This window comes from Erigeron canadensis, chromosome 1, assembly GCF_010389155.1.
Source record: "Erigeron canadensis isolate Cc75 chromosome 1, C_canadensis_v1, whole genome shotgun sequence".
NCBI lineage: Eukaryota > Viridiplantae > Streptophyta > Magnoliopsida > Asterales > Asteraceae > Erigeron > Erigeron canadensis.
The window spans coordinates 57,573,926-57,597,259 of record NC_057761.1 but is presented as its reverse complement, the minus strand read 5'-3'; the positions used below and the strand labels follow the sequence as shown (position 1 = coordinate 57,597,259).

General features: G+C 33.0%; 2 protein-coding genes across 2 annotated transcripts; one reads left to right on the top strand and one right to left on the bottom strand.

Annotated features, from left to right (window-relative positions):
• Window positions 1-1,266: 1,266 nt before the first annotated feature.
• On the top strand, window positions 1,267-3,796 carry LOC122585606 (feruloyl CoA ortho-hydroxylase F6H1-3-like). Its single transcript, XM_043757728.1, has 2 exons — window positions 1,267-1,831; window positions 3,128-3,796. Exons 1-2 carry the CDS (start codon window positions 1,311-1,313, stop codon window positions 3,744-3,746), a joined length of 1,140 nt encoding a protein of 379 aa, XP_043613663.1. The 5' UTR covers window positions 1,267-1,310; the 3' UTR covers window positions 3,747-3,796.
• A 68-nt stretch (window positions 3,797-3,864) lies between these two features.
• Window positions 3,865-6,338, bottom strand: LOC122595925. Its single transcript, XM_043768407.1, has 9 exons — window positions 6,208-6,338; window positions 6,049-6,100; window positions 5,818-5,891; window positions 5,572-5,673; window positions 5,351-5,491; window positions 5,033-5,084; window positions 4,883-4,956; window positions 4,529-4,618; window positions 3,865-4,116 (listed from the first exon to the last, which is right to left on the bottom strand). The coding sequence occupies exons 1-9, from the start codon at window positions 6,336-6,338 to the stop codon at window positions 4,068-4,070; spliced, it is 765 nt and encodes a 254-aa protein (XP_043624342.1). The 3' UTR covers window positions 3,865-4,067.
• Window positions 6,339-23,334: the final 16,996 nt, after the last annotated feature.

Sequence of the window (23,334 nt, the reverse complement as noted above, 5' to 3'; positions counted from 1 at the left end):
TTAAAGTATAACTGGTTAGGTATTAATATATGTAATCAAACATAAACGAATAAATGTTCACGAACACAATCGAACTATTGTTCACAAACGATGGTTCACAAACATATTTGAATGAACGTTCACGAACAGATTATCAAACGTTTATAAACATAAATGAACGATCAAGAGTTGTGTTCATGCTAGTTCATTTACTAAACGAACAGATTTTTGTGTTCATGTTCGTTTATTAGCTAAACGAACGAACACGAACAAACCTCCCACCTAACGATTCATGAACTGTTTGTAAAATATTCGGTTCGTTTATAACCCTACTGAAATCACTTTTTGATTGCAAATTTATTGAAAACCTTTTACGTGGCTGGTCTCATAATCCTCTGTTTCATTGCAGAATAGTCTCTCTTGATTACATAACTTATGTAAAGAGTGATATTATTTTGTATCGAAACAATGATTTGAAAGACCATACATAACATACTTTAAAAATGGACCGCACGTGAAAAAATGATAAACCTTAAGACCTATATTTTATTTTTAAATTATGTAGTTAATAAAAACTTTTATATGTAGTTAGATACTTAGATAAACAAACTTCTATTAAGCCAAATATAGAATATACTATACTAATATACTATACGTTACTTCAACTAAATTACTATATTTTAACATCACAAAGATAAGAATATACCATTTGATATGATGTATATCGAATTTATTAGAAGGTTATATCTAATGTTAAAACTCTTATATAGAGAATTTAATTTATCCTTGAATATTTCGTAAACAACTTATGTATTTGATTTGAGTCTAAAAAGTCTTTTTAAAATAAGTACTGTATTAGATAAGGACTTTTTGAGTGTGAGACATGCAAAAGACATTTCAAAGAATTTTACACAAAAAGTCTTCCAATGAAACAGATTTAAGTCTTGTAGAGGGGCAAAGTTAGCGGTTTAGTTGGAGGGTTTCCTCTTCTTTTAGGTATTGGAGGTGAAGGGGCTCTATAACATAGACCCGGTTAAAATAACGTATACTAGACCCCTAGCTACGATTAATCTTACACCTTTAAAAATAGTAGAACATATAGGATTTATTTTCCGAGTAGCTAGCCATGCATTTGCAAACAAAAGGCATGAAGACCAAAACTAGGAGCACGAACCCGGCCTTGTACTTCTTTATACATAGCATATCTCTATATATATAATCACATACATTATCAACAAAACTAACAGAACCACCATTACATTAACCACTCCATCAAATCCGATCCAAACCTAGCTAGCTATCTCTAAAACATACACTCGAATTAACCATATATGGCTCCATCAATCTCAATGCTCCAAAAAAACCCACTAGACATTTTCGATTTCGTAGTAAACCAAGGTCATGGAGTGAAAGGCTTGGCAGAATTGGGACTCAAGACATTACCTCAACAATACATTCAATCTACACAAGAACGGTTTGATTTTATGAGTAACAATGTCGAGGATAATTCAAATAAGAGTTCCATACCTGTTATTGATATGTCACACTGGGACGACCCAAATGTAGCACAAGCAGTATGTGATGCAGCACAGAAATGGGGGTTCTTTCAGATAGTGAACCATGGAGTCCCGATTCATGTGCTTGAAGACGCTAAAGATGCAACTCACAAGTTTTTCAGCTTGCCGCCACACGAAAAGCAGAAATACTCAAAGGAACATTCGGTTACCAATAACGTTCGTTTCGGTACAAGCTTTACTCCTGAAGCCGAGAAAGCTCTTGAGTGGAAGGACTATCTTAGCCTCTTTTTTATCTCAGATAATGAGGCCTCTTCCTTTTGGCCTTCCATTTGTAGGTAATTAACATTATTAATTGTACTTTTGCAAAGGGTTTGAGACTTTGAGCCAGCCTAAATATCAACTAACGTTCTATTAATGAATTAAAATGGCCACAAACTTTCTATATGCATATTATACTTTTTTGTTGAACAATATAGCCATCAAACTTTCAAATACCACTTATATTAATGGCCACGAACTTTTTAGTAAGAGTGAGCAGAAACCGAACCGACAATCCAAATATCGATCCGAAAATCCAAGTCGCTATTGCATTTTTTGGTCTCTAAACAAAATTAGTCATAGATTTTTAGTGACGAAGAGTGACAAAAAGTGACCACTCAAAATTTGGTCACTAATTTATCATAATGACCAAATTTTCGTCACTAATTTTATTTAGTGACAAATTTTTGTCACTATGATAAATTAGTTACCAAATTTTAAGTCGTCACTTTCGTCACTAAAGGTCCGTGACTAATTTTGTTTAGAGACCAAAAAATGTTATTTTTTGGCCACTAATTTTGTTTAGTGGCCAAATTTAGTGACCACTTTTTCTTAATGGTAACTAAATGGGGCTATTATGCTATGTTCTTGAGGTTTTTTTTAAAGGAAGGGGAAAGATGAGAAGAGAGGTGAATGAAAGAGAAGGAGTGAATTATCCTTTCTTCCAAATCATCCCAAAAGTGTAAGGAAAAAATTATAACCAAAACGTATTGATTTCTCTTTCCAACTCCTTTCTTTTCTTTTCTCTTTTTCTCTTTAATAAAACTCAAGAACACAAATATTTTAAAAATCCTTCATATTTTTTTCCTTTCTCTCCAACAAAAAACTCAAGAACACAGCATTAGTGACCAAATTTTAGTCATCACTAAGCAAAGTCGTCACTAATCAACATTTTTCTTGTAGTGCGACAATCCAAATATCGATCCGAAAATCCAAGTCGCTATTGCATACATTCAGTAGTATATAACTCAATTATTGTGATGCATGCTTATATAAGTTATTTGGTTCGTTGGAGTATCAAGTGGGCCTTCTGTTATTTTGGTTTTTGTTTGTTAATGTTAATTAATGTCCATATGTGCATGTACGTGTTGGTGGTATCGTTTGAAATGTTAGATCTATGTGTATTTGACTACAATGTTGATTTTTACTCTTTTTTTTTTTTTAAATGGTAGGAATCAAATGAAAGCTTAGATAACCATTTTCTGTTTAATTTAATTTAACATATACCCATGAATCTATTGATTTGTAAGTGATGTAAATATACATTATACAGTTTAAATTGTTTAAGTTAACTACTTTGTTTGTACGGACAGGAATCAAGCATTGAATTACATAGAGAGTTCTCATAATGTTGTTAAGAAGTTGCTCAAGATACTGATGAAAGGACTCAATGTGGAAGAGTTGGATGAGAGTATAGAACCGATTCTAATGGGATCAAAGAGGATTAACCTTAACTACTACCCCAAATGTCCAAACCCCGAGCTTACAGTGGGTGTGGGACGCCATTCAGACGTATCCACGCTCACTGTACTCCTTCAAGATGATGTTGGAGGGCTTTATGTGCGAAACACGGAGACTATGAAATGGATTCACGTCCCTCCAATTAGCGGATCTTTGGTGATCAATGTTGGAGATGCACTTCAGATCATTAGTAACGGGACTTACAAAAGCGTTGAGCATCGTGTGACTGCTAATGCAAATAGTAACCGGATCTCAGTCCCGATATTTGTGAACCCGAGGCCTCAGGATGTTATCGGGCCTCTTCCAGGCCTGACTAAGAATGGGGAGAAACCGCTTTATAGACATGTTCTTTACTCGGATTATGTGAAGCATTTCTTCAGAAAAGCACATGACGGGAAGGCCACAATTGAGTTCGCAAAAGTGTACTTTTTGTATAAAAACAAAAACCTTTTACTGATGAAGAACGAATAAGAGAGCTTAATCTAATAATAAGCCTTTTTATTTTTGTTTCAAGAAAACTTTCAAACTATAACTTTCACTTATTTCACATCTACAATAAATGTGCTTAAATCTTACTTTGATTGGCATTTGAAGATTTTCTCATTAAAAGTGGATGTATTGAATCTGTTACTGTATATGAGTACAATAACATAGAATCACTTAACCTTATAATTTTCATTAAGGTAAGCAATAGCCATAGCACCTAAAAGACCAAATTAAAGCCGGATTTTGTTATTGCTAGTAAAAAGAACGTAGGAAAGATATGGTGGTCTTGTTGCAGAATCAAGGTACTTATACATCGGAATGCTCTCTCAATAGAGGATCACTCGACATCAGATCTCTGCAAGTTTCAACAGATAAAATTTAGATTGTATCCCAAAAGAAACAATATCAAAATAGCTACTTCAGCCATTTCATATGAGTATCAAGCAGGTAGACAAAATTAAATAACCATATGCATAGAGATTAGCCAAACATACATATATATATGAGCAACCATCAAGCGGGCTACAGGCAACATTTTCTCTAGCAAAAGTACTTATTTGACTTCATTTAATTACAAACCTATTTACAGAACAGGTTCTGCAATAGAATAATCTTTTTTCTCATTATGGGTGAGTTTATTTGATATGAGTAATTAATTAGCCTAAGTGCACACTGGTTGATAAGGTTACCACCTAATGTATAATCTTGGTTCATGATCAACATATACATGTATGAAGAAGTAGAAGTTCTCTGTACGTTGGACTTACCTGCTACGTTTATTGAAAAGTATAAAGGAAACATGCTGCTCTGGTGACAGGTGGAATAGCTCTCGCGCTATGTATACACATAGAGCCACGCTGCAAAGTGTTAACATGAAACATTACCAAATCAAAAGATGTATTACCAAGATGCGTATGAAATCGAAGGTGAGCAAAATGAGTGCTGAAAGCATATATAGTCGCTCCTAATTCCACTTTTCACATGATCATTCATGGTTATAACCCAAAAATGATTATGTACTTGGTAGAAAAGGGATATGAATGCTGGGAACTTATGTTTTCATGTTTTATAAGCAGCGGAGTAAAAAAAGACAATACCTAGTTTCATTGATAAATGCTTACCTCCCAAAACATACAACCGAAAGTATCCAAAGGACAGCATTTATCCAACTTGATTCCTTATATAATATCCACACCTGAAAAGCAAAAGTTAGATGTATATTCTTGTTTTACAGATAAAGATGAAGTTTCAGTACTTGATTCATCACATACCGTAAAAACCACATTATGGATATGGATGTCAATCAGCCCAGTTATCATACACCTGTGAGAAATTATTAATGTCCATTGTCATTTGTAACAAGGAAATTAAGATTAAAGGATAACAAAATAAGCTAAGTGTGTAACTTCTCAAAGTGCAAATAAATGTAAGCATATAACCATCAAGACCACACAAATGTAGTATGGCATAAATAATTTTACTTTGGTTCATTTCAAGCACAAGAATGGTAAAAAGCAAGACATATAGCTAGCATGAGTAGTATATATTACTTGCTCTTTAAAAGAGAGAAAAGGAAAAGTGAGATTTACGGCGTAAGTATTTCCATATGGAATGGCATTCCATTGATCATAAAGGCGTAAATTAGTATTCCCAGCATGTAGCAGCCTAGTACAGCAACGATTACTTTTGCTATTACCATCGAATGTTGTTTCCGGTGTCCCATGATATCCCTAAGAAAAATACATAATGGTCGAAGTTAGAAGTATATCTTAATCAACGGTTTGATAACCTGATGTCCTCTTATCCTTACCCTTTTTGATGTCCAGCCAGCACAAAGTATAATGGATCTTTTGACGATTCTTCAGATGACAACTTGAAGAACTGTATAACGATGTATCCACAGGTCACGAAGCTGGACAAGATCGAAAAGAAAATGGGGCTCAATTTATACTAGCTAGCTTGCAGTGATAAAAATTAAAACAAGAGCTAGTGTCAGGAACAAAATCTAGTTGGAATTAAAGATGATATCCTAATTTAAGATTAATTAATTACCAACCTTCCACACCAAAGTACTAATACAAAGAAAACGAATGCCTTGATCCAGCCTGATTCCTTGTAGAAAAACCAAGCCTAAAGATACCAATTAGTAATACAGAGCCACTTAATTACATCCGAGTCTAATTGATTAGGAATAAGATACACAAAAGATATATAACCAAACATTAAAATGTCAAACAAAGTTCAACGCAATTAGCCATAATGTAAATGATATGGAGTACTCTCATACCGCTATAAAAAGAAAATAGATGATAATATCTATATCTAACACTTGCATCCACCTACAACACATACAAATTAATGTGACAAAATACACCATTTAGAGGAATTGAAATCACAGCTTACATAATTTATTGTAGTAATCTTTAAGCAACAAATATCTATTTACCCAAGTTGCAGTCCAAAACATGAAGAGTAGTGATCCATGGCGAGTAAGTAAACAAGCGCAGCTGCCATTATACATGTCATCGTGATGAACAACCACTTCAATGCTACGAACAACGATGATGGCGTTGCCATTATATTATACTCGTATTATTTACTCCAATGTTTGTGTTGTTGTGTGAGCAACCCGGCCGCCGTGTGTGATGCACACGAATATATATATATATATAGCAGTTATTATATAGCAAAACTTAAATTTTCTTCACATCCATAACTGTTTTTTTATACGTACAGTTTTATAATATTATAATAAGATAAAACAAATCGAAATTTGATTCGACGTTTCAACCGATGCTTACATAGTTTATGAGTTTACTTCAGTGCCTTATTCTTTTAATGTTCTCTTGTTTCACTAGTATATATATAATAAGTAAAAAAAATAATAGCAGTAATATGTTACTTATTATAAGGATTTTGTCACGAATTATTTATTGCACAATCGATTGTCCCATCAACTTTTTGCAATACCAATAACCCCAACAATCTGATTTGAATTTTACAAACAGTATTAACCTGTCATTTGATATGCATAGAAGTGATATCTTGTATATAAATGAAAATCTTTTTAAAAAAGTGTATAAAATTCAGGGGTAGGATTTTGTAAGGGCTTTTATTAACATTTTGCCTAATAGTCCACAACTACGTATGGAGATCGGTACTGGCTATCAAATCCCATATGATTTAGGTCGACAGGAGTACTTCAATCACATCACACATGTGTAAAAAAGGGAGAGAGAAGTTTCATTTGGATACCATAAAAATTGATCAGGCGGGCCTTGGAATGGGCCTAAAAAGATTGGGCTTATCATAAACACATGTAGTCTACGGTCTACCCATGAGGCCATGAATCATGATTAATTAGCAACTTAATGCATCCATATTCCACAATATAGGATCGATTTATTTATTTTTTTTAAGTTAGTTTCGATTCCGACGTGTTGGAGACAATTTTAACCAACGATTTGCTAGACCTCCAACATCCTCCTCATGAAAAATACCTTGATATGAGAAACCAAATACTCACCCAAGACCTTGGGGAAAAACTCACCTCCGGAACTCACATAGTGGATTTAGAAGATATCTCTGACCCACGTATGATTGATGGGTTTATGAAAATCTTATTGAGATGAAATCTGTGATGATTATAAAAATATGATATATCAAATATTTATATTTTTGTTTATGAATTATTTCCTACGCTAATTTCTATGTCAAATCTTAAGTTCTATAAATTTATGCATAGTGTGTGTCTAATCTTATTAAAATTAGTTTTACATCCCCAATGCAGCATTACCTAAAATGCATATGAAATTCGTTTGTTGGATCAAATATTAGTCTGGTATATACACACAAATCGTGTTCCTGGACGAATTATTAGACGATTTTTCCACCTACTAGTTATTGGGTGAGAGGACGCTCTAGTGTGAATCCGATTAAGACGACATAGTTTATACTCTTAGTAATATTTGATCCAAAACTGTAAAGAAAAATTACTTTTTCTATTGAAGCCTGGAAATTTATTACCAAAGATGTACACGTGAGTGTATTGAATTCAGACAGCATGCAAGTTTGGATGGTCACTAAGATCAAACACGATAGATGTTAATTAACAAACCCTTTTCAACTTGATGAATTAAACACAAAAACTTGCAATCGTCTATTTGGGTTTTGGATTCCAATCCCTAGAAACCTTTTTTTGCCTTTCCCTTCAACACTATTATTACAATAGCCATCCAAAAAGGCCCCCCCACAATCAAAAGCTCGAAGCATTATGCAAAGTACAAATATAAAGCAGCCGTGAGCCGTCTATGCTTTCTTACTCAATAGTGTCTCAAAGTTAAGGTAACTCAAAATTTTAAAGGCCTCATATCTTAATAGATATACATAGAATCCGGTACAAACTATAATTAAAATAGTTTAGGAAAATAAGAAATATAAAAATTTATGTGCTACATGAAGATGTGATCATATTCACTTGCATGTATATATGTGTGCATAAATCAAGTTAAGTTGACAACATGTTAACAGAATCGTAAAATCGATTACATAGAGTATGAACAATTTTATTAACACGAAAAGCCTTGTAATAAAAACTCGCTCCAGTCCCCTTACTTGTATATAAATTACTACTAATTACGGGTATACGAGTAAGGTTTTCATGTATAGATTGTTCAAAGCTTACAAGTCTTTTGACACGAATGTATGTGTCAGAATCAGAGTATTTCCGGTTCCTAACCTTTTCCATGGCTACCTAAAACTAATTGTGTTCTTTAAATATTAATTACATTGCACCTAAATGTTCTAAACATATTCCGCTTTTGAAAAGAAATTGCTCTCACAGTTTTTAAAAGTTTTTGTCATTAAATAAAAAAGATTATTCGTTCACAATCTTCTAAGCTAAAAGAACTAAAAGCAAATGGTCTCTCATCTTATAGTCATGTACCTTAACTCATGTCACATTCAGAGTGGGATACATGTATAAAGTTTGATTACTATCTATGGAGATAATCATAAAAAGATTGTGCGTTTTACATTTTAAACATATAAAGTTTGATAATGGTAGTCAAAGTGGTGTCGTTATTCAATATGTAATGCGATCCAATGCATAGAAAATGAAAAAAATCTTTATTGGGAAAAATAATATTAAGTTTAAGCGAAAAATCATCTTTATGTAGGCACTCAAGAAGCATCATAATTTCACGGAATCAAAGCCACAACTCCACCTTACTAAAACCTCATTTGTGTAATCAACTTTTCGGACTAAGATACTCTAAATTTATGATAACTTTATATGAAAAGTTGAAAGGATCCCAGTTTTTGGATTAAAGTCAAGGGTTAAGATTCAAAAATTAATTTTGAATCTTGACCTTTGATGACCTTTGATTTTAATCCAAAGGTTAAGATCCTCTCAACTTTACCTATAAAGTTGTCATAACTTTAGAGGATCCTAATACCAACTTTTCTCCCCATTTTACCACTTGGTCATTATAAGTTTATAACTAATTTTGTTTAAAAATAATAAATGGCTTAGGGACCCATTGATTTAATGCATATCTTAATACCTAAAACCTTTGTAAATTAATAATGTCGGAATCAGGATATTTTATCAATTTAACGAGATATTATTATATCGATAAATTAATGTTTTATTAATTTAAAGATGTTTTACGATCTAAGTTGTGGAGAAGACATCCGTGAGCTTGAGAACTTCATTACGAGTATGCATTATCAACATAAAATGGATATGAGTCACTTGATTATTTATCCTGATATAAATAAAGAATGTTATGAAATTCAAAGCATTAAAAAAATTTATGGTGAAATCTTACAAAATCTTGTTAATGACAAAATTGAGGATGATCCAATAGCTTTAAAAGAAATATTGTAAACGACAACAACTCTTCACAACTTTTTGTAGTAATAAAAAAAAAACAAAGTTGCAACTTTTTAGTACAATGAATATTTAAAGACAAGCTCAATATATATTTGAAGTTCAACAAAAAAAAAGTGGTTTTTTTTAAGCAATCTTAAAATTTAGAAGATCATAATAATTATTAACTTATAGTTTCGTTGATAGCAATATAAATACACTAAGATTTTAAAAAATTTATTATCTTATTATATTATTGATTAATTAGGATTTAAATGTATACTAGTCCTAAGTTGGAACAGACTAATTATTAATTTTATCGAGCTTATTAATTTATCGAGTATCAATTTATAAAGGTTCAACTTTATAACTAATTTATAGTTTATTAATACATATTAAAGTTAAAAGTTTATATAAAAAAAAGTAAGTTTTTTAAAGCCATAAGTTAATGCATATGTTTCCGATGCCGACTTCACATAAAGCTGTATAGTAGATGGATAGTCTTTTTTTATTGTTTAGATTTATAGATTAAAAAAAAAAAACATTTCATATGACACCATAGCTTCACAAATATTGATTCTGGTTTTATTTGGAATTTATATTATCAAGTTGTTTGACCAGAGAGAAAAAAAAAAAAAAACAGTGTATTATATATTATTTTTTAAGGCCCTGTTTTTTTTACTTAATAGACTTAATAATTAAGAACTTAATACATTAAGTCAAATTTCATGTTTTTTTTTAACTTAATAAACAAAAATAACCATGAATTATCTATTTCTTACTTAATACATTCAGTCAATATTTATACATTTAACCACTTAATTATTAAGAAAAAAAAAGGCCCTAAGTTAAAGAATGCTAATAAAGTAGAGAAAGTATTTTATATGGGAATCTAAGAAACCAATTAAGGACATATTATTATACCAACTAGCCTTTATTTATAACTAAATGCGTTTGTTGTCTCTTATCTGTATCATTATAGAACCGTCAAGTAGTACATTTTCTTAATCTAAATGCTGGCTTTTTTACTGATTAATCAAACGCAATTTGACGGTTCTTTGTTCTGCAGATAAACGAATAATGTTATTGTATTTATCTAAAAGAAATTCAGCATTATCTTCAGATAAATTTGATATATATATTATTATCCTATTTACAATGCAATATAAATAAGCAACATATTCCATGGGTATATCCCTTGTCAAGTTATGGGTCGCGATATATCATCATGGAGATAAAAGAGGGAAAAAGGAAAAGGACAAACACAAAGAAAATAAAGGCGATGGTATAGATTCCACATGAGACAAGAACTACTTTATTTCAAAATTAATTATAGAAAATTTTTATAATATTTATCAAGAAAATATTTAAAGGTTTTGCAAGTTTGATGGTGTTTGAGGCAAAAGTTTATGACTTAGCGAGTATAATTAGCTAATTCAAACAGAGATAATCACCAAAATATAACACATTTATGTATATCCGAATAAAATTAATAAAACAAATTCTTTAATAAAAATTTTAAATTAAAAGTCACAAGTAAAGCATGGTATTCTCAATTCAACATTCAACCATACAAACCCTCTCTTTGTAAAATACCAAAAGAAATACCCCTTGCCCAAGGTAATATCCTATCGAAGTATCGATATGCGATGCTTCAAAAATAATCAAAAATCTCATCACACGATATTTTGGATTAACATGACGAGATACAGTAATTGTGTCCCATTTGAGAAGACAAGGCCAGCTGTCAGAGGCACAACAGGCTAGATCCAATGGGCTCCACTTCACGTGGCTTCTTCATCCCTCCATATATTTATATATATACTAAAAACCAACTGGTTTTATAAGTTTCTATACAAATGGTACATACATGCAACTTTAAACTCTTTACCTTTTAAACCCCAAAAAATTTTACCTTTTACATTTAAGTCCATCACCTTTTACTACTTCACATTTTAACTCCCTAAAGTTTTCTCTTTACTTTTTAACCCCCAAATTTAAGCCCATCACCTTTTACTACTTTACATTTTAACTCCCTAAAGTTTTTTCTTTACTTTTTAACCCCCAAAGTTTTTTCCTTTTACAGTTTAACCCATCAACTTTTACGTCTTTACCATTTAACCCCCTAAAGTTTTTATCTTTTACATTTTAGCCTATCAATAAAATGTTTTATTGTTACAATGTCAAATAAATGTTTGTTGGTGACTTTATCAAATTTGTACCAAAACATTGTCATCTGAAAAGATAATCTACTTGAGTTTCGCCGCAAGGTGTGTAATATAATCTGCGGCAATGTGTTTAATCTTAATGAATCATTGTCCACGACGTTACTATAAAAGCTCCGCGGCAACGCGCGGGTGTTATTTCTAGTATATACACTAATACACAAACCCAGCTTGTGTACTGTTGATCAATGATCACCCACATGTCTCGATCTCTAAGACTCTAACTAGACAAATGTCACTCGTCTTAGGGGCAAGAGTTTAGTGTCAAAAGATTGACAAATTGACAAGTTTTGGCCAGCGACAAATCGACAAAAACTAGCCAAAAGTAGTGGTGTAACAAACAAAAATGGCCAAAACTTGCCAATTTGATAACATAGCAAAGGTAACCGGAATATAATCAAACTTGCCGGAAAAATAAAAAAGTGACCGTTTTTTGTATTAAAAAAAACTTGGGCTCGGAATTTGGGGGTCGAGAATTTTGGAAGTCGAAGACGCCATGGCTGCTAACCCGAAGGTTTACCTCGCCAAGATACGCCTCGGATCATCCGAGTCCCATTTTTACGAACATTTGTATCATAAGGGTGTTCTTGAAATTAAGTATGTCAAGATGAAAGGGTGGATTTTTGAGATGAGATTTGAAAACAATAAAAACGGTTTTGATATTTTAAAAGTGATTTTTGTTAAGGTGAAAGAAATGATTTGGGTAATGGTCAAGATTAGATTCACATTTTACTCACCTTATTCACGTAAACCGCCCGACACTTTAAGTGTGGGGGTGTTTAAGAGACCACTTTGGTAACCTTTGGGGAATGAGTTCGGCTGAAGACTCGTTAAACTAAGCGCTGAATGGGAGGCAACCCATTTTTTTAGTTTGTTTCGAGTCTTTTTACTTTTTATTTTTAGAGTCATGTCATAAATAATTTGTTTATCGTGTGTCAACCAACTTTGACCATTTCTTTGAAAAGCTCAAAGTTGGGGAGGGGTTTGAGTCGATTTAGCTATATGTTGATATTTTTGAGCATTGAGGACAATGTTTGATTGATAAGCAATTATTAGACATTTGAGCTAAAATAGATAAGGTAACGTGAAGTTATGGAAGCTAGCATGCGAGACGGATGAGAAAGAGCAAAACAACTTTAGCAAGAATGAGGTGAAGTTCAAGGTTGAAGTTCGGGAGATTTATGTAGGAAGATCTGGAGCTGAAACGAGGAAACACAAACAAAGCGGAGCAGCCAGCGCCGCTGGATCCTACATGAAACTCGCCAGCGCCGCTAGATCATTGCCAGCACCGCTGGCTCCTTCAGGAGAGTTCCCAGCGCCGCTGGGTACATCACCAGCTGATGTGTGAAAATCTAGTTAAATTAAAATTCTTAAAAAAACTCCAAATCGAATACCACACATAATCGGGCAGTGGACCCGTCCGTATGCAATATAGATTAAAGCAGGTAAAGGGCAAAAACCACAGAGACTACAAAGAGCTAGCGAGTTTTAAGTAGTTAAAAAGATTTTGGTTTTTAAAGACACCACATCATCTTGATTTTATATTAAAAAGTTAGTTGATTGAAAGAGTTAGAAATTCCTAAGAATTTATCGAAAAGAAAATTATCTTATATCAAATAGGATGAGAAGATCATCCACTTTCGACTCCGTGATACACTAACTCCGGTTGCATTTAAATTAAGACTCAATCCAAATATGTTGACAAGATAACCTAGACTCGAATAAAGAAACTCACTTGGTGGCCGACAAGCTTATAACTCTATTCAAACCCATTAACTAACTAGTTCAATCCTAGAAAATTGGCACCACCAACGTTTAATAAGATTTACCCCAATTAATTAATTTGTTTTGGTTAAGTATTAACAATTATGTCTACTTGAAATTAATATGACACCATCAACTATTAACTCCAATTAACAAATTGTTTCCTATAATTACTATGTCGTTTACTACCACTCCATGAACTAGCACCAATTACTCATAGACAAATAATTGAAATCAAACTTATATACTTCCAACACAATCGACAAAGCATTTAAGAATCACCAACAAGCACAATAATATAGAACAAGAAAACAGTTCATTAAGATCACGACATAACGTTAATAAAATCAACTTGGATTAAAAATATGCAACCATAGTCAATGTATCACTTCATCTCAGTGGATGACAAATTATTTAGCTACTCATAATCATAATCATAGCACAAAAAGTAAAAGTATAAGAGAACATATTGTATCAATGTGTAGAAAACAAGTAGAAGCTAAGAAAATCGATAACCGAATGCCTTGAAGCTCACGAACAACCCTTAGACCTTAATGGACGAAAAAGCTGCTAAATATTGCCTCAAAGAACCCTAAAATCGACTGGAGGTGATTGTATATCGAATGGGAGGGTTTTGGTCTTGTATTTATAGTGAAAAATCAAAAACCCTTCTGCCGACCTAGTTTATGCGCCGCACAGAATGGCTGTGCGCCGCACAAACCTTACTTTCCTTATTTTTGGGCGCCCGATATGTACCGCATGCCCCCCTGTGCGCCACACAGGAACTTTTGCCAAATTCCCTGATCAAAATTCCTTCTTCTCATGCGCCGCATAGACCTTCTGTGCTTCGCATAAAGCTCCAGAATTCACGAAACTTGTATTTTTCAACTCGGCTTCACTCGTACTCGTCCAAGAATCATCCTAATGCATCTTTTAACCTTCCAAATGTCATTTCTAACCAATGTACCTGTTCTAAACCTGCAATCACTAACAATACCATCAAAACATCGAATATACATACAATTTGCACATTATTAAGCTTAAAACGACTTATAAACGATATGGGAATATACATATAAATGGACTTATCACCAGCGCCGCTGGGGCTAGGTTGGCAGATTTAGGGTTTTTCGTATTTGCCATTTCCAACTATTTAAACCCGGAAAGTTTCGTTATTCCTTATCTTTTCATTTATGTTTTTCCTATTTCCATTGTACAATTTAAGTGTGTGGGGGGGGGGGGGGAATAGGAAAACCCGGTGTTTAATGCATTCGATTTTTAAATTTTCTACTTCAATCATGCAAAAATTTAAATTTTTCCTGTTTTTGAGAAATAAGCTTTGCAAGTAGACAAAAGATGACGATAACTAAGCAATATTAACTTTGGTAGATGAACGATTAGTTAGAATTGTTAGCTTAACTATAGATTTGTGGTTGTTCATGCTTCCAACTGGATGTCTGGATTAGAGCTTAAACTGAAACTATATGCGATTATGTTTGCCATAGCACACTTAACCAGACTTTAATATGCCTAGCAATTAGAGCTTTCTAGTCATTAGCATAGGAATATTAATTGGACTTAATTATACGTGCTTGTGTAGGAACTAGTTTAGATGTATGGTTCGCCTTAATTCTTACACTATTTAATGTGAACTAATTGCATGTGGAGTAGGAGTATGAGTCATCTGGGATCTCTGATATTGTCTATTGCATGAAAAATGTAGCATCTTTAGGAAAGGCAATAAGTAGATTAAATAAGTTCAAAGAACTATTAACGAGTAAAATCCAAACACATCAAGTTATATCGCTCTACGCGTGGGGAACCACCGACCTGTCACCGCTGTCTCAACTATTAAAGATGATAATATTGTATGACTGCTTTAGTATGTAGTTAGCGAGCATGACTGTAGTGTAGGAGTATATCTAAGTAGTTACTCACAAGAACACACACTTTGAAATATAAATGCCTTGCTAGTAGCTAGTAGTTCCGATTCCTATACAAACCTTTAATTTAAGTGCTTAACTAGTCAGCAGAAAGTAGGAAGATTGAGCTGTAAGACCTGTGGAAGTATAGAACTGTTTTAGAAGTGTTAACACAAATAAAAAGTTAGCTTTTAGTTTTGATTGATCAATTATCTTGCCTCTGGCTATAGCTTAATGATTTTGTCTTAAGCTTTCTCAAAAACAATTTGCATGACTAGGCTTTGAATGTTTTGAAGGTAGAAGAGTTTTGTCACTTAAGTTGTCCGCTCATTACTTTAATGATTGTATTTGTCTTTTCGACAATTTGCTTGAGGATAAGCAAAACTTTAAGTGTGGGGGCATTTGATGAACGACAATTATATAGACTTTTATCGCACTAGTTTTGGCCATTTTATAGTCTTTTGAGTGAACTTTTGATACTTAATGGCATGTATATGATTTCAGGTTCATTGCTCGTGGAATGAAGGAAAATGGTCAAAAAATGGTGATAAAGGACTTAAAGGAAGATAAATGATGGTTCGATAAAGATTCGGGTCGAGATTCAAGACTTAGGATGAAGAAACTTGTGCCAACATGAAGCCAATGACCAGGTGTTAGCATTTTGGGCATAACTTCTTTATACAGACTCCATTACTGACGAGTAAGCTATCCACGGAAAGCAAGAGAAAGATCTACAACTTTCGTGTTGAACCTGAAGCCTCCAGCACCGCTCATTTCTCTCTAGCGGCGCTGGAAGTGGTCTTGAAGCTTACCAGCGCCGCTGGGAGTGCACCAGCGCCGCTGTTACTTCTGCCAGCACCGCTCCCAAGGTCGGTTCAGCTAGGGCCTATCCACCTATAAATACCCCTCTAAAACCCTAGGGCCGCAACAACACATATTCCAGTCAACTTTGGGGCTGCTTCTAAGGTATTTTCATCAGATCTAAACCCTTGCAACATCCCCATAACACCCACATCATTCATAATCATTCATAATCATTCCAACCATCATTCCATTCATGCATCAAAGATTTTCTTCATCAACCGTTGAAGATTTGAAGATGGAGATGTCCGGCTAAACTTCTTGTTATCTCTCCCGGTGAATGATTCTTGTTTAACTATGTTTAGCAAACTTTTTATTTATTTGTATGAACATTAATTCTTTGTTGGTGATTTATGCAAGTACTTGAATATTTGTTCATTTAAGTTGTTATCTGATTATCGTAAGACAGTCTATTGCGAGTCAACAATTTGTGTCGAGTCCAACTAGATTAGGGATTAAGACAAGTTGTGTGGTAAACATAGGTTGTGCCTAAAATAGTTCATTTCAACTTAACAAATTATTTTTATGTGATTTGGAACAAATAATTCACAGGGTTTGTTGAACTAGTTTATTCAATTATCTAGGAGCCGGGAGGGATGCGCCTTTTTATTATTGTTTACAACTTTATTTTTATTATTGCTTAGTTTAATTAGTATAAGTTTAGTTAATTAATTTTCATTGTCATTTTAGTTAATCAAAATTAGTTTTAATAGTATTCTCAAACCAACCTAAATTGTGACAACTTGATTATAACCACAGACGCTCTTCGTGGGAACGATATCCACTTACCTTATCTAGTATAAGGTATTTAGATTTATTTTTGATCGGTAGTTCGACGTCGATCAATAACTTAGAATGATTAATCATAACTCTTTTTAACAATTATAAAATTGAAGTATTACTACTTTACTAGTGATACTGACATCTATAACTCTATAAGTATTAGTAAAACAAAAATTAGAAAGTATATATATATATATATTTTAGGGTAATGATAAAACCTTCTAACTTATTAGACTAAAAATCCTTCTAATTAATAGGATTGTGAAATGTGTAAAATCAGGGGGTGAGATTGAGAAAAAGAATTAGCGGTATCCACATGTCATAATTTAAAGTTAATAATATAATTTTTAGACTGATTTTTTAAGGGTTTTGTTAAACGAATCCCTAAGGACTTTCGTTAAGTTGCATTAATTGGTTGTACATTTACCATAAATTTCAGGGGTAGACTTTTAATATGGAAATGCATAATCTTTTTATGCACGTTAAGCGAAGCTCTAAGGGCTTTGTTTAACATTTTTTATTTTTTAAAAGAATAAATCATTTTCCATATTTTTATTATTCTTTTATTATTCAAATAGACAAATAGTGATTTATGTACACTAAAAAACACCTACGTTAAAATTTATAACTAGTGCAGCCGTTCATTTTCTACCATATGGACACAAGTTTGACCGGAAAAATAACATAATGTTAAAAAAACATGTAAGTAGAAATTAATCATTTAGATTGCGCGAGTCTTTTGATTCATATTGTAAGATTTTGCATTATCAGGGATGAAATTTTTGAAATTAAGATTTAACATTAAACGAGTCAACTTTGTTTGATTTTGATACTTAAACGTAACATAGTAAAAAACGTTGGTTCGACTTCTGTGAGTAAGGAGTCTTTCTCATGTCGTCTTCGTCATTATTGGCATGCTCAAAAAGTATCTAGAAATACGTTATTGTCTCTGTTTTTCCCTTCATAATGTAATTGTAAGGGGGGAGGGAGCCGAAGGAGAGGGTTGAGGGAGATGGGGGCGAGTTGCGAGAGAGCTGGAGAGCTTCGGCTGCAAGTCCGGCGAGTTGAGCACGAGCTGGGTCGGGCGAGATTCGCCGAGAGTTGGAGAAGAAAGGGGCCAGAAGTGACAAGTTGGTGAAACTTCTTTTGACCGTTGGAGGACTAAGAGGGGAAGAAAGAGGAAGCCAAGGGCCAGAAGTGGCAAGTATATGAAAGTTCTTTATTTTTTTTTATTTTCTTATATATTTTACCCATTTAAACTTCCAAAAACACAACACACACTTCATATAAATTCTTAAAATGACATTTTATTATTTAAAAGAGTACATTACAACATAATTAAAAGTACTTAACATTACAACATATTGAACACTTATTTTTTTTGTTCGTAAACTGTTTCGACATTTATGATCAAATGGTTCAAGTTGATGACCGCATCAGCAATTTCTTCCATAGTTTTTTCAATCTTGTCGATCTTACCCTGCAAATAAGTAAAGTATTGACACTCAAGATTAGTACAATGTCCGGTTTGTATATAATCGATTTCTTTTTTACACCATTGCCTATTCGCCTTTAGTTTTCGACCAACGGCAACAAGTTCCTCTTTGAACATTCGGTGGTCGAGGATATCAGCCATGATACTATCATTCACTTGATCGACAATCATTGGTGGTTTTCGGTTAGGGGCATTTGATGAAGAAGCCATTTCAGATATATAGAAGTTTGAGTTTTGATCTGAAATCTTTTATAAGGTCCCAGTATTTATAGGTAGATTTCAAATACGCTCCTCCAACGTTCAAAATTCAAAATATTTACACTTTCAGTCCCTCTAACGTTTGAATTCAAAATATTTACACTTTTAGCCCCTTAAACGACCAAAAATTCAAAAACATTTACACTTATAGTCCCTGAACGGCTACCTGGATTGTCACTCTATAAATAGAAACTTATAGCACAATTTAGATTCATCATCAACTCTAAATTTCATTCTTTTACAAAGTCACTCACTCATTCTAACCAAATGGCGCCCTCATCATCAAAACACAATGGTCACCGACCTCATCTGACCGAAGATGAGACAAAAACACGAATCATGACCGATATCAAAGAGGACACCCTCCTTCAAACTGATCTCTCCAGTGTCTTGGGTTACCTACGCAAGAAAAGACGACAATGCGAGCAACATGTTGCTATTATAGAAGCACCAGGCCGCAAGGTCTTGAAGCGCGAAGAGACATATTCTTTGGTTCTGCAGGATGAGATCAAGAGGGTGAAGGGTGTGGTCAATGATGTTTTTCAGGCGGGTCACACGTTGGGTGACCAATGCACTTGGGCCGAATCGTACCACGACAATTGTGGAGAAGACAAAACAACGGATGAAGTCAAATGCCCGGAACACGACAAGTGGTGGCTCAACGAATACGCGTACCGTGGATTAGGAAATATGTCAATCAACGATGATGAGAATCAAGAGTAGTTATGTTTTTTTTAAGTTATGCATTGTGTGTTTTTATTACGTACGTGTGTGTTTTTACTTTTAAAATGTAATGTTTTTAAGTGTTATGTAATATTTGGCTATTAATAAAAGTTATAAATTAAAAAGGGTTAGTTATGTAAAGTTTATAAAGTTAAGGATAAATTATTAAAATGTGAAGAAAAGGTTGGGAGTTTCGGATGCCACTAAAAAAAGGTTGAAAAAAGGTTGGAGGGTTGAAATGAGGTAGAGTAATTTGATTGGATAAAATTGAGGGTTGAGAGGGTTGAGCTCTCCGGCTCCCTCCCCCCTAAGTGTATTTTTGTTTTAGCATTAAATATTTTGCTTGCTTGATATTTTATTTAATATTATATATATATTTATATATAAAACCTATGCAAATGTACAATTACTTTATGCGTGAAATCTATAAACTTTTAAAACACATACTAATTTTAACTAAATTTCATTTTGGCCTCCTAAATTTTAACCAAACTTCATTTTAACCCCCTAAAATTTCTAATTTTTAACATTTACCTCACATCAAAGTTTTCGCTTTCATTTTCGTGACACTAAACTTTTAGGTTCTCATGTTTTCATCAAATAACTTTCACACAGTTACGGTTTAATTTTAAACATTTGGTATTTGATTATTTTCATTTGTCTTTTTATACATATAACGTTTTCATTATACAATAACTTTTATCATCGTTACGTTTTACGTTCATGTTGTTTTTATACATCTTAATATTCTTTTACATTATTTTTATTGTATTGCTACACGTTTAGTTGTTTTTTTAATTAAAATTTTCATCTTTTAACTTGTATCTCACAAAAAATTTCGTTTTCATTTTTATGGACACTAAACTTTTGGGTTCTCAGGTTTTTATCATATAAATTGCACACAGTTTTGGTTTTACTTTTGAAGATATGGTTTTTGATTGTTTTCTTCCGTTTTTATACACATATATAACATTTTTAATATATAATATTTTTTTATCATGCTTAGGTCTTACATTCATGATACATTTAAATCATTAATATAGTTATTTTTTGTGTTTTTATACGACTTATTATTTCTTTATAATATTTTTAATGTTATTGCTAAATGGTAAGTTGTTATCTTTAAAGTTTGAGTTCGAATATTTATCATAAATTTGTCAAAACTTTATTGTATAAAAAACATACATGCGGCAACGCGCGGGGTCAATAACTGGTTATCGTTCTAAAAATAAACGATAACACAGTTCGGACGGTTGATTATTTGATTGGAAGGGAGGGACTAAAGAACACTTAGTAGATTTGAAATTTGAGTTAATAAACGATAACACTTAGTTCGACAGTTTTTTTTTTTCTTTTCACAAAAATTTTCTTTTTATGTTCTCAACTAATATATTGGGCGGTGACACTGTTCTATTGGTTCATCTTACACTTCGCATCAATATTCGATATTGTTATATCCGATCTAGTATGAGTTTATTTTCTTTCAGTTTTTTTGGTATTTTAATTATTTTATGAGTAAATTACACTTTTCGTCCCTAAAAGTTGGCACATTTTGCACTTTTCATCCTTTCAGTGAAAAAATTACAATTTTGACCTTAAACCTGGCAGAATTTTGCAATCGACGTCCCTTGGCTATACGACGTTAATTTTTAGTTGTTAAGTCCCACACATGCAAAAAAACGTGAGGGACTAAAAGTGCAAAAGGTGACTAGTTCTGGGACGAAAACTGAAATTTACATTATATATTGTCATCATCTTCATTTTCATCTTCTTCGGCTGAGTGGCCGGAAAATTCGCCGGAAAACTTAAAATGTCGATATCTCACTTGTTTCTTCGAATTAAACCACGAAACCACCACCAAACTTCTCAAAATTAATTTCCGCACGAATACTAACCAAAAGATTTCAGATTCAACACTTGCCGGAAAACACAAAATCTCGCCGGAAAACAAACTGCCGACCAAACTCAACGAAATGAAGAAATCATCACATCAACATGCTCAGAATTCTATCGCGAATAAAATCTTATGATTTCCAGATTGATTTGAGACAGAAGATCAGTAACATGAAACCATGACGTTTTGTTACTTGATCTAAGTCCAATGTGGAGTGTATCACTAGACTTATGAGAATCTTTTTTTCTTGTTTTGGGGTTAAAAATCAATTTCTACAAGTCTAATCTTTATGGAAGCAGTGTTGATGACCCAAAATTTATGAGCTAGCGGATAAACTACATTGTAAGTCATATTTTTCCTTTCACGTATTTGGGTCTTAAGGTATATATTCAAGAGTTGGAAACCAGTATATGATTTAGTTGAGGCATGACTCTCGTTATGGAAGGCCTCAGTTTTATCTAATTGGGGCGGGTTACTCTATTACGTTCGGTTTTGTGACCACGGTATTTTGAGTTTTCCGGCAAGTGTTGAATCTGAAAGCTTTCTGTTTGGATTGGTGCGGAAATTAATTTTGAGAAGTTTTGTGCTGGTCTCGTGGTCTAGTTCGAAGAAACAAGTGAGATATCGGCATTTTAAGTTTCCGGCGAATTTTCTGGCCACTCAGCCAGAAAAAATGAAGATGATGACAATATATAATGTAAATTTCAGTTTTCGTCCCTGAACTAGTCACCTTTTGCACTTTAAGTCCCTCACGTGTTTTGCACGTGTGGGACTTAACGGCTGAAACTTTACGTCGTATGGCCAGGGGACATCGATTACAAAATTCTGCAAAGTTTAAGGTTAAAATTGTAATTTTTTTCACTTAAAAGACGAAAAGTGCAAAATGTGTCAACTTTAAGAACGAAAAATGTAATTTACTCTATTTTTATTTGCTATAACGTTCTCGACTAATGAATTAGTATATTATATTCAACATTTGTTTCCCTACTTTCTTGATTTTTGGTTTTCTTGCAGAAAACTAAATGTATTATTCGATATTTCAAAAGGGTTTGTGGCATTGTCTTTTCAACAATATATGGATAATTTTCACTTAATATTTTTTTCCCGTTTTTGGGTCTTGGTTTTCTCGCATATATGTATTAACGGTGTAAACTTTTCAATGCGTCTGTGGCATATCTCTTAATAATTATTTATTTTTATGTCCATCATAATGCTTTTTACTTAGATTGGTGTAGGCTCAATGCAAATTAAGTAACATAATAAAATCATATAATATGACAATTGAAACCTCGTAGTACGGGGTCTAAACCCACTAGTTTTTAAAAACCATCCTGAGAATTTACTTTTAGTCTAGCAAATTTGGGATTCCAATTTTACCCTGGTGTAAAGTGTAAAAATAAGTTGAACTGCCATATACGTGTAGTGATCCAGGTAAAAGTAGTTTGGGTAAACGGTGGAGATGCCTCGAAGCCATCAATCAAGGCTGTTCCAGCGAATATTATTTATAACTCTCATGAGTTGTCCCGTTTTTCCAAAGGGCCATTATTTATTTATTTACCGTCGTACAAGCCCAACAAATTTTTTTCCTTTCATATATAAAAAACAAAACACATCTATTTGATGAATATTTTATAACCAACCACCTATTAACAATCATAAATCATCAATAAATAATAAAAAAAAATTAAAAGAAAAAAAAAATACTTTTAACAAAATGAGAAAAGAACCTTATCCACATGAACCATTTATAAAAGCAAACTAAAACTCATTCCAAAA

Coding starts and splice junctions, on each gene's coding strand:
- LOC122585606 (XM_043757728.1), top strand. CDS start 1,311: ATGGCTCCATCAATCTCAATGCTCCAAAAAAACCCACTAGACATTTTC. Junction 1,832..3,127: donor TTTTGGCCTTCCATTTGTAG/GTAATTAACATT, acceptor TTGTACGGACAG/GAATCAAGCATTGAATTACA.
- LOC122595925 (XM_043768407.1), bottom strand. CDS start 6,338: ATGGCAACGCCATCATCGTTGTTCGTAGCATTGAAGTGGTTGTTCATC. Junction 5,892..6,048: donor TCTATTTTCTTTTTATAGCG/GTATGAGAGTAC, acceptor TGGTATCTTTAG/GCTTGGTTTTTCTACAAGGA. Junction 5,085..5,350: donor CATATGGAAATACTTACGCC/GTAAATCTCACT, acceptor AATTTCTCACAG/GTGTATGATAACTGGGCTGA.